General features: G+C 39.6%; 1 protein-coding gene across 1 annotated transcript in view; it reads right to left on the reverse strand.

The window, feature by feature from the left end:
• The window catches only part of RALGAPB (Ral GTPase activating protein, beta subunit (non-catalytic)), a 137172-nt gene that overhangs the window by 43747 nt on the left and 81976 nt on the right, over nucleotides 1-11449 (reverse strand). The window contains exons 17-20 of the mRNA XM_006876640.1: nucleotides 9809-9960; nucleotides 6563-6750; nucleotides 3713-3819; nucleotides 1581-1733 (exon numbers count right to left, since the gene is read on the reverse strand). Of these exons, the coding sequence (XP_006876702.1) occupies nucleotides 1581-1733; nucleotides 3713-3819; nucleotides 6563-6750; nucleotides 9809-9960 (600 nt within the window). The remainder of the gene's footprint in view (nucleotides 1-1580; nucleotides 1734-3712; nucleotides 3820-6562; nucleotides 6751-9808; nucleotides 9961-11449) is intronic.

Raw genomic sequence — 11449 nt, forward strand, 5'->3', positions numbered from 1 at the left:
CTTCTGCCACAAATTCCCCCAGCTGTGAGCCTTCCAACCTTCTAAGTATTCCTTTATATGTGGTTCAGAGTTCTGGGACCATCCCCTGAACCTGCTTGGTCGGGTATTCTGTGTTGTTGTTGGCGGAGCTCTCTGCTATACATCCACCCGATCCGCCATCTTGTTTGTTGTCTCAATATGATTTTTAAAGCTAGTTCAACAGGTTTTCCATCTGTTGGAGATGTTGTTAAGTGCCGTCGAGTTTAGACTATTTTCTTACGCCACCATCCACTCTGTGCCCCACCATTTAGTGCTAACAGCACAGTTTAAAGTCACTGCTTCTCCCTTATTAAACACTCATCCCTCAAGACCTTTATCCTCTGCCTTTCCCTTCAATACATTCCTGAACCTGCCCTCAGAGGATTTTCTTAGTTCTCATCCTCCCCAATCTGTTCAGTATTCGACAAAATAACCACCTCTGTCTTGCCCTTACATTCTCCCATGCCCTGAAATATCCACTTCCTACAATACCCTCTTTTCTTAAGAGATTAATACATTAAAAGGGAAATTAATCTAAAATCCTGTCCTCTAGTGGCAGAGGCAATAGCAGAGAGAGACAGAGCAGCTGACGACTCAAGGCCCATAGACTGAGAAAGGCTGTGTGCCTGCAGGCAGGAGGCTGGTTTGAAAAATGTGCCTTTTGGACATTTAAATAAATATACATTTCTTGTTTTGTATGTGTACATCAAATATTTTTGCTTTGTTCATTTGTGAAAAACAAGATGCAAAAGGGAAGCCAGGATGGAAGCAGGGTAACTGTTGTTTCAGGGAGGGGAATGCAACCATTGACATGAAACAAAACGTTATGATTGGTTGAAAGTACAACTGATGATCATGTCTGTTTACCTTTGCTCAATTCACAATAAAAAGTTAAATATAAAATCACATCCTGTCCTCTTCTTAATGTCCATATTCCTGTGCAATCACGACCAAAATCTAAAGTTCTTTGGCTCTTTCCCATCCCTCCTCAATCCAACATTGACTGGACTACCTCCTTAATCTATTTCACATATTTAAGTATTGGTGTAATAGTACTTCCTTTCCCCTGTCTGAACTGTCATACTAAGTCCCTGAATTGATCTCTCTTCTCCAAATCTCCTTCATAAGAGTTTGCACATGTTAGCACACTACTGAAACCAACCATGACCCAGACCAAAGCAACCCAGTAACATCTCTAAGCTATGTTCATCCAATTATCTTCAATCAGCCTCTTGAATGAGAGACCCAGATCATCTTATGAATGACCTCCAGTAACACCAAAGACAGTGTTTTGACCATGGAAGTTAATTAAAACCTGTTGCTGTCAAGGAGATTCCAACTCAAGAAACCTAACAGGACAGATTAGAAATGTCCCAAAGGATTTTCTAGACTGTAATCTTTATGGGAATAGACCACTACATCTTTTTCCTATGGAGCTGCCAATCTTTCAGTTGGCAGCCAAGTGCTTAGCCACTGTGCCACCAGGGCTTCCTGTGGAAGTCATTTAAGAATGTTTATATTCTTTCCCTTAACAATGGCTAAAGAAAAACAATTCATCTTACTTCTTCAGTGACGATCTCATGCAAATCTGGAATGCTCAAATCTGCTTTCACAAAAGGAATCTTGTCTACCTCTTCAGGAAATGGTCGATGTTTCACAGTATATTTAAATCCAACATCATTTTTAGGAACTGGACGAGGTTCAGGCACAAAAAGCTATTAAAATAAATCAAACAACATGATGTTTATTAAAATGGCCCAACAGCCAAGTTTAATAATATGTATTTCCCTGGTCTCTTAGATGCCCACTGTCCTAGAACGCTGTATGTCACAGGAATTCAGTTAAGAATCTGCAATGTCTTTTACAATGAAGGAAGCCAGGATGAGCGGAAATCAAACTCTAAACTGGACCGTGTTCATCTCTGGTTATCTCCAGTCTTTCTTAGCAGCTTTCTTCCACTTCCTAGGGGTCCAAAGCCTGTGAGACTTCTGTAATATCATTTTACAATGTTTCAGTCACAGGGCTTTTGTTGGCTACACTGATACATTAAACCAAAATGTGCAGAATAAATATTGAATACCCTACCTACAAAATAGTGGGTTTTAAACTTAACCTTACCAGAAGTGCTACACTATGATTTTTTATTTTCGGTCTACTCAATCCTATCTTATCCTTATGAATACATTTACCAACTTACTATATAGATCTCATGACTGATAAATGAGCTTTGGACCTATACTGCCCAAGTCAATGGGTAAGGTATTTGAGGTTTAGGGCTCAAGCTTCCTTTATTTCTCAACGGCTCAGTCATTCCATAGAATATCAGTTTAGGTCCACTGAGCACCTCTAGAGAGAGTTCAAGTACAATGCTAGCATGGCATGACTGAAAGAGCACAGGCACTGAATCGAGGCCTCCGTGGCTCCAAATCCCTGACTTAATGTATATTAGCTGCATGATTTCAGTTTCACATCTGAAAATTGGAAACACGCCATCAAAGGATTGTTGTGAGGATTAAAATAAAAAGTACATGGCATATATTAAACTATCAATATATACTAGTTCCTTTCCTGATCCCCTTCCTTCTCAGTCTTTAATGCTAATTAGTGGCTTACAGAGATACTGGCAGAATGTGATCTGCAAAGCACTAGGAAAGAAAAAGCAGTGTGCCTCTCACAAGATTAAAAACACATCAGCTGTACCAAGACATCTAAGATGTTGAATGACTTCTAGACACATGCTCCAATTTTGCAAGTTTTACTTTCATAGATGATGTTAACATTTATTGTCATGTTTTAAAAATATTTTTAGTACCATAAATAAAAGCTGACAGTGCAGTACAATAAATAAAAAGAGAGGTATATGAAAATGATTCATTCTATTCAAGTGTTACAGTATATAGAAACAAAAAAAAGATAAAAAGGAAGTACATTAAACTGTTAATGGTGGTTATCTACCTCTAGTAGTGCAGTGGTTACGAGTCGGGCTGCCAACCTCAAGGTCAGCAGTTCAAAACTACCAGCGGTTCCACGGAAGAAAGATGAGGCATTCTGCTCCTGTAAAGATTTACAGCCTCGGAAACCCTGTGCAGGGTCACTATGAGTTGGAACCGACTCCATGGTACTTAACAACAACAACATCTACCTCTAGAAAATGAAAGTATAGGTAATTTAACACTTGTTTTATTATCTACATTTTCCAACTTTTCTTCCATAAGTATTTTTAGTATAATTAAAACATAAAAACTATAAAATAAACTGCTGCACCTTTAAAGATTCCCTTGAATGTTACCATGTTATACAGAAAGAAATCATATAAAACCATTTGAAACCACATTTGTTGCCATAGACATTAAGGGTTCTGGCTGAATTTTTTTCACTTATGACATGCACTTGACTTTTAATGCAAAACAAAAACCAAACTTGTGGGCCACTGGTCAGAGTAGTAGTTCTTGATCGTAAGTGACCATAAGAAGCCCCCGGAGAGCATTGGGAGCTTTCACAAGTGGTTCAGAAGGTCTGGAATTCTGGGCTCCTAATTCTGACAGGAACCCACTGACTGAGAACCTGGCTAGGTATCAGAAATATGTAGTTTCTCTGTGTGACTTTGCTTAGAATGTTATTTAACACCTTTAAATGACAGCACACACATAGACACACATACTCTTAGTCACTTCCCTGTAACTCTGATGGATACCTTCTGATTTGCTTTTGCTCCTCTGGGTAAAAGGCAGAGCTGTTGTGCCCAAGCAAGTCTTCCAGATGTTCCCCGGACCAGGACAGTGACAGAAGGGAAAAAATCATCTAGAATAAAATATTTGTGCACAAGTTTTTATTTCAGACAACTACTAATTAAAGCTGTTATCAACTACGGAGCTGTAAATAATCAAAATCCTAGCATCGTGTTTCCCATGTTTTAGTCTTTTCGATTTCATACTTTGTGATTTCTGTCACACTATGTGCCATAAAAACCATTATTTTAAGTCAACAACTTTTTCTTTTTCCCTTTTAAGGAAACTGTGTATCATTACCTTAAAAAGGGAATCCATAAGGTTGATGTGTTCATCACATATTTTAAAAGTATGTAAGTTTACCACTGTATCGACTAACATCAGCTCACAAACCTCCAAGGTACAGTTAATACTTATTTGGGAAATACTACCAAAGGAGTCCTGGTGTGGCACTGCAGGATAAGCACCAGACTGCTAACAGCAAGGTTGGTGGGTTCAAACCACCAGTCATTCCTCAGAAAGCCCACACAGAGTTGCTATGAATCAGAACCGACTCAAGAGCACTTCACCACTACCACCACCTTAGCAAGCCCTCTTAACTTCAGACACTGGGAATGATGTAAAGTGCAGAAAGACACGCCACACTCGGTGTCTGCAGTGTTGATGCTACTTTCCCCCATGGCTTTGCAAGCTACCAGCCAGCACAGGTACTGCTCCAACCCAGAAGTGGAGGGCTTGGGGTGGGACTGGGAGTAGAGGACTCAGGCTGGACCCAGATCCTTCTTCTCATTCCTTCCTTTTGTCTCGGGTGTGAAGTCAAACTTGGTAACTCTTCTCTCTCTCATTTCTCATGTTATAACTATTACAATAAACAATGTAAATGTTCTTGTAAAAATACAAAATTTCAATGGTTTATATTTTCGGTAACCTTTGTATATAATAAAAACTACAAGAGATGAGAAGGAGCTCTGGTAGCGTAGTGGTTACTAATCGGGCTGTGAACCGCAAGGTCAGCAGTTCGAAACTACCAGCTGTTCCATGTGAGAAAGATGAGGCTTTCTAAAGCTCCCATAAAGATTTACAGCCTTGGAAACCCTGTACAGGGTCACTATGAGTCGGAACTGACTCCACAGCACACAACAAAAACAACACATGGGATGAGGGTCAGGAGACCTGGAAAACTGTGGCCAGCAAGCCTAAGGAGGTAAAAAAATCCCAATGTCCTCTTTTGGAGAAGCAGACTGGAGGAGTTATGAGTAATAGGCAGAGAAAGACCAGGAAAAAAGGCCCAGAGACCTCGGGTAGAAAAAGAAGAGGTGCCTGCAGGCAAGACTTGGAGCCAGCACTTCTGGAGTTGGGTAATGATAAAAGGTCCTACCTGATTCATATTCAAGACACTATATTTTCACAGCGTGATGGAAAGTGCATTTATACATACAGCATACATACATACAGCACAGGCATTCATACATCCCCAAACTACAGGGAAAGAGCTCACTTTCACTGTGTAGGTTATGTGATCCTGCTTACACATAGGACTCCTAGTATGGTGCTGTGGGCTAATGAGCTAGACTGCAAGGTCAGTGGTTCAAAGTCACCAGTCGCTCATAGGAAACCCTATTCAGGGTTGCTATGGGTTGGAACCAATTTGGTGGCACTGAACACAACAACTTACATATACTCAATAGAAAGTGCATGAGACTCTAATATCCTGTTCATCTTTGCAAAGGTGAGTAAATCCTATCACTGTGTGACAGTCATGTCTGGGATTCAGAATACCTGGCTTCAAGTCCTAGCCACATCCTATACTTCTCAAGTAACTTTGAGCACATTTACAGTTCCTTCACCTGTAAATGAGGGTGCTGTACAACAGTCCTGGGTCCTTTTATACCCACAGGCTCTGTAATCTTCACTCCCTATGTCTCCCTTGTAATTAAGGCTCTGAGGACATGTATCCTCTGCATACTGGCTAATGCCAATTACCATCAGGATAAAACATACTGTGAGTAGTTGGGTTGCCCAGTAATCATATACCTTGAGATGGTTTCTAATGAGGGACGGAGGGAGGAAACAGCATGCTCGTATCAATGGAGAATCGCTGAAGGGTTTCAGTTGGGCATGGGCATGGTCAGATCTAAACTTGAGGATAAATATTATGGTGGCAGCAGTAGCACAGTAACACGTAGAATGGAGATAAAGGGTAAACACATGTTGGAACTGGCAAGGCTGGCAGGAATCAGATCAAGTAGGAAGCACATGCAATAATCAAGGTAAGAAATAATAAGGATCTGACTTTGAGTGTGCTGGCAGGAAGACAGAGGAAAAGAAAGATAAAAAAATCACTGGACAGGTAGAAACTAGGAAGCCAATTATATATGGAAGTGAGAGGAATGCGCAGGCAAAAACTATTTCTCACATTTTCAACCTGTTTGGGTGACACCAATAACTGAAAAGGACAATATGAAGGAACAAAACAGAGGAAGGGCAGGATCCAAAGTTTAAGAGGAAGGGAAGAGTGACAATTTTTAACATAGGAAATACCTTATTAAAATAATATTCTTAATAGAATTATAGAGACATTTTCTGATGTTTCAGACATGGATAAGGGACCTTTAAAAGATTCTGTTTAATACACATACTCTTATTTTCTGAGCCTCTATTTTTCACTTGCTATTGTAACACAGCGAGAAGTCTTTTTACCAAATGCAAAATTACTTAACTTGTAGTCTTTCTTTTCCTATTTCCGGCAACAGTTTAATAGTACTGATGAACATGCTGGTATAGCAGTGGAAAAGGCTCAAAGTGCTAAAACTTACTCTCTTCATTTCCAAGAGGTTGCTCCAGCATTGCCAGGATGACAATGTTATCCAAGACAAAGTACCGGAAACTATGCTTGTTTATGGTGGGCAATCTGGAATATTTAATCAACGTGGTCTCATTCACCAGACTACAAGGAGAGGCAGGACCACTGGGTGAAGGAAATGCGCCAAGCAACTGCATGATACTATGGAGAATGGAAAAGATAACAGTTAATCCCAAAGCAAAATTTTAAATTTACCTCATGTGCCAGTGTGTCCTTCTTGTCTTCTGATTTTAACTAAGCACAGCCATGCTGTGAACAGATTTGCTACCAGCCATTCTAGATCAGATTTGCTACCAGGAGTGAATGCCAGGTGTGCTGTCCAAAAGACCCATTCCCCCTGATGCATGGACATGGTGGCCATAGTTTTCAGTTGAGTCCCTCTCCGGAACTTGTCCTCAGTCAATGAGAACTTCATCCAACACCAGGACTTGTCCTCAGTCATAAGAATGACTTCACTTAATACCAATGACTGGTTGATGCCAGAGTATAAGTTCCAGCTCCCTCGGCCAACTTGACAGAATTCTGAGAAGCTCCCTGACAGACTGTTCAATCACAGTTCAATTCCTCACCCTACCCAATTCTGTCTCCTTCATTCCCCTACAGAGGTTATGCTGAGAACACTTTTCAATAAACTGCTTGTAAGCAGATTTCTTTCTCTCAGAGTCTACTATCCAAGGAACCTGATTAACCATGCTTCCAAAACATAAAGCTTCAAGAGATTAAATTTTAAAATTTCATCTTGTGTGTTTCAAGTTTCATGATGACACAAGCCATAAAATATCAAAGCAGTAAATAATTCTAGACCTAGAAAAGAACCTAGAAACGAGCTAAACCTCATTTTTCAGAAGAAGAAATTTAGGTTCAGAAGAAATACATAATCATTAAGAGACCAGAAACTAGGACTGGCTATGAATAGATAATTATCCTCATTTTACCAGTTAGGAACTTGAGACACTAATAATTGCATGTCACCGTCACAGAGTTATTATCCTTATAAAATGAATATATGGGAAAAAATGTTTTATAAACTAGAATTCAACTGAAGCATTAACATTCAGAAATGCTCCTATCCAAACAGATATCTACATACATTCCATGGACAGCAATAATGTAGCACTTACTGTGCTTGGTCCTGTTCTAAGCACTTTGCATAAATGATTTCATTTAGTTATCACAACAACGCTATGAGGTGAGTACTGGTTTTATTCCCATTTTATAATGAGAAAACTGAGGCACACTGTTTTATAATTAAAACAAAGATTTTTATCCTGGGTCCTAATATCACATGACCCTTCATAATCACATCAGTTGGAAAACAAATATTCCCCAAACACCACTTTTATCATCTCAATCCTCAGCTCAAAGAACTCCAGTGGCCTTTCCCTATCCTGTTTCATTCTAATATTTAAACCCAAACAGTTCTGATTATGAGAATCAGCACTGCTCAACAAATTATTTTTCTTCCATTTTTGCTAATCCTACAAGTAAGACTGTTCTAAGCATTTTAAGACCAGGAAAACTAAGGGTTTGTGGGAAACAAAAGACACACAGCTGTCCAATAACAATGTGGCTTTGGCTGTAACAACGCCTAAGGACTAAGTGATCTTGCCCAAGTTTCATGAAAGATTCCAAAACAATGACAAATGGGTCACATGCAAGGGAACAGGTCACTGAGATCAAATCTTACTAGCCTAACCACATTTTCTTTTCTTGACAGTAACTAGACTGGGACAGCAGATAAATGTCTCTCAAATCACGATATAAGTAGTATTTCAGTGTTTCATGATAAACTTGTGGGCAACATTTAAAAGTCCCTGTGAATTTGAAGACACATCTCTGGTGATATACTCTGAGTCTATCCTTGGACTCTCCTACTCAGTACGTTCATAAGTATCTTTGATTAGGATTCAGAAGGTAGGCACATTAGGTCTGCAACTTACCAAAAATTGAGCTGCATCGATAACATGCCAGTCTAAGAACTGGGACTAAAAAAGACAAACTATTAAATGACTAAAAATAATGAGGTAAGTCTTACATGATGAAATTTAAGGTTTAAATGTAAAGTTCTGTGCATTAAATCCAAGATACCAAGACAAATAAGTACAAGATGAGAAAGTCATGAAGATACACATGAAAAAGACTCAAGGACTTCACCTGATTTAGGTCATACCACCAATGCAAATCTTCGAGAAGATTTTAATGAAAGTATAATATTCTACAAAGTTTCAAGGTCAGATAACATCTAGAATATTGTACTTAGCAAACCACCTTTAAGAGATATGTACTAAAATCTATACCAATTTACACCAAGAGGAAAATGACCAGGATGATAAGAGAACTTGAATCCATGTAATATGGAAAATTAGTTGAAAGTACTGGCAGAAATGAGTTAGAGAGAACATGACCTCTGTCTTCAGATACCACTTCTACTGGAAAAAGGAATCTCATTGCCAGAAATATGAATTAGAACCAATGGGTATAAGGTTAAAGTGGGAGACAGTTTATGTTTCTAACAATTAAAATGCAACAGGTCACCTTGCAGGTTCAAGCATCCCAAAATTAGAGGATAAACATGGCAAATGTGTTACCCAGTGTTGCTGTAACAGAAAACACCACAAGAAGGTGGCTGAAAAAAACTCTGATGTGCAATGTAAATGGTGTGACAGAGAATACAGTTCACTGAATTGGGAAGCAGGAGAACTAGCAGAGACAGATGCACTCAGCCATCAAAATGAAGGGAATCGAGTAAGGCTCACCAAAATTCTTTCTAGCTTTAACACAGTATGACTTGAGCTCATGTCAACTAGAATAGTAAAGAAAGATCCAAACTCTCAGTTCCCAGCCACTGTTTTCTTACTGGTCCACCACTATATCCCCTGCCCTTCTCCCCCGTGACCTACCCCTCCAAAACAAAACAAAACAAAAAACCAGGTAGGAGCATCTCCTTTGCATTTTACACCTGGGAAAATAGTATTCTAAAGGAGTTGAGGAGTCCTGATGTGGTATTGACTGCTAAATACAAGGTTGGCAGTTCAAACCCACCGGCTGCTCCTCATACAGGGTCCCCATGAGTTGGAACCAACTTGACAGCACTTAAAAACAACAACAAAGGGTTGAGCTACAAAATACTGAAAAGTCAGAAAGGAGATGCTCATGTATCATAGCTAATCCTACATAATTCCTGTGGTCATTTTCATACCATGTTAGGGTGGCTTCAGCAGCATCTTTTACCCTCATCGATGCAGGGTTTGGCTCCTTATCTCCTTTGTACTTGACCTCTTGCTCACTATTTTTGGACTTACTTCCTGAGATACCCAGTTCCACAATCTCCAGTACTTCCTTAAGGCAGTCCTAAAAGCAGGAGATAAAAATCAATTTTTGTAACAAATTGAGAAGATAAAGAAATACATAGAAATGCTAACAATGGTTGAGTTTTGGTGCTGGTGCTGGTGATATTTCAGTTGCTAGTGGGTAGACACGTGTTAACATGGGTGATGAGGCAGGCAATAAATAACAAGAGGGAGGCTGGCAGAGGAAAGATGAAGGTAATGGAAGACACAGGGAGGAATGCAACAAAGTGAACAGAGGTAAATATTGTTAACAGATGGTACACGGAGGGGACTGCAATCACTGTAATGAAGAAAAGCATATGATTTGTTGAAAGTAAAACTGATGATCTGTTCTGTAAGCCTCCACTCAGTTCACAATAAAAAAAAAAAAAAACAAACAAAACTGAATGAGTATTCAGAGAATGAGGTATATGATAAATTCAATTCAATTTCATGAGTTACAATTCTATTTAAATTACCTGGACTGGAAGTCATCCAAGCCCAGGTTACATAGATACAACAGTAATTCAGTCAAATCTGAGATGCAAGATTATCCAAAGGGAAGCTCATCGATTGACATTTTTAGAGCAATTTCTGGTATCAAAAATTTAAAAACCACAATGAAAATGATTAATGTCTAACCAACACTACTATTTTTTAAACTACATAAAGCTCTCTATAAACATCCAATGAGCCTAGTATCTCTTATTTATACAGTTACTTTTTTATTTCCACCTAACTGCAAGGTTATCAGTTCAAAACTACCAGCTGCTCTGCGGGAGAAAGATGAGGCTTTCTGCTTCCGTAAAGATTTTCAGCCTTGGAAGCCCTGTTCAGGGTCGTTATGGGTTGGAATTAACACGACGGCAATTAACAATAACAACAACCTTCCTTAAAAGTAGGCATTATAGACTTCCGGAAAAAGATGGCAGATCGGGTGGAAGTGTAGTGACGAGCTCTACCGAGAACAACACAGAATACAGGACCAAGAAGGCTCAGGAAATGGTCCCAGTACTCGGAACCACAAATAAAGGAATATCTAGAAGATTGAAAGACTTACAGCTGGGGAGTTTGTGGCAGAAGCAAGAAATCAATTGCTTCCTGGTTTGGGACGCTCAGTTGCTCCAGGAGCCGCCATTTTGTGTGGGGCCAAGTGGGGAAAGGAACAGAGCAGCCACGGATGTCTGACAGAGCCGCAGAGATACAGGTGTGGACATTCTTTTTTTTTTCGGTATCTTTTCGTTGGTCCCTTGCTGTGTGCGTACCTCCATTCTGGTGACTATAGGGGTGCCTGAGCTGTTGGATACTCCAGCCCCACCCTCAGAGAGTTCTACGATGCATGTGCATAGATCTCTTCGAAATTTAAAGAGACAGTACCCACTTAAAACTAAGCGGCTGACAGATACTCAGCCCAAGAGCAGGCCTTGAACTTTTCTTGTTTGCTTTTTGTTCCTGTGTTTTTTAACACAGGAAAGAGAAGGAGAGGGCTGTAAGGAGGGAAAGAGACCTCA

The sequence above is a fragment of the Chrysochloris asiatica genome, unplaced genomic scaffold, assembly GCF_000296735.1.
Source record: "Chrysochloris asiatica unplaced genomic scaffold, ChrAsi1.0 scaffold00403, whole genome shotgun sequence".
Taxonomy (NCBI): Eukaryota; Metazoa; Chordata; class Mammalia; order Afrosoricida; family Chrysochloridae; genus Chrysochloris; species Chrysochloris asiatica.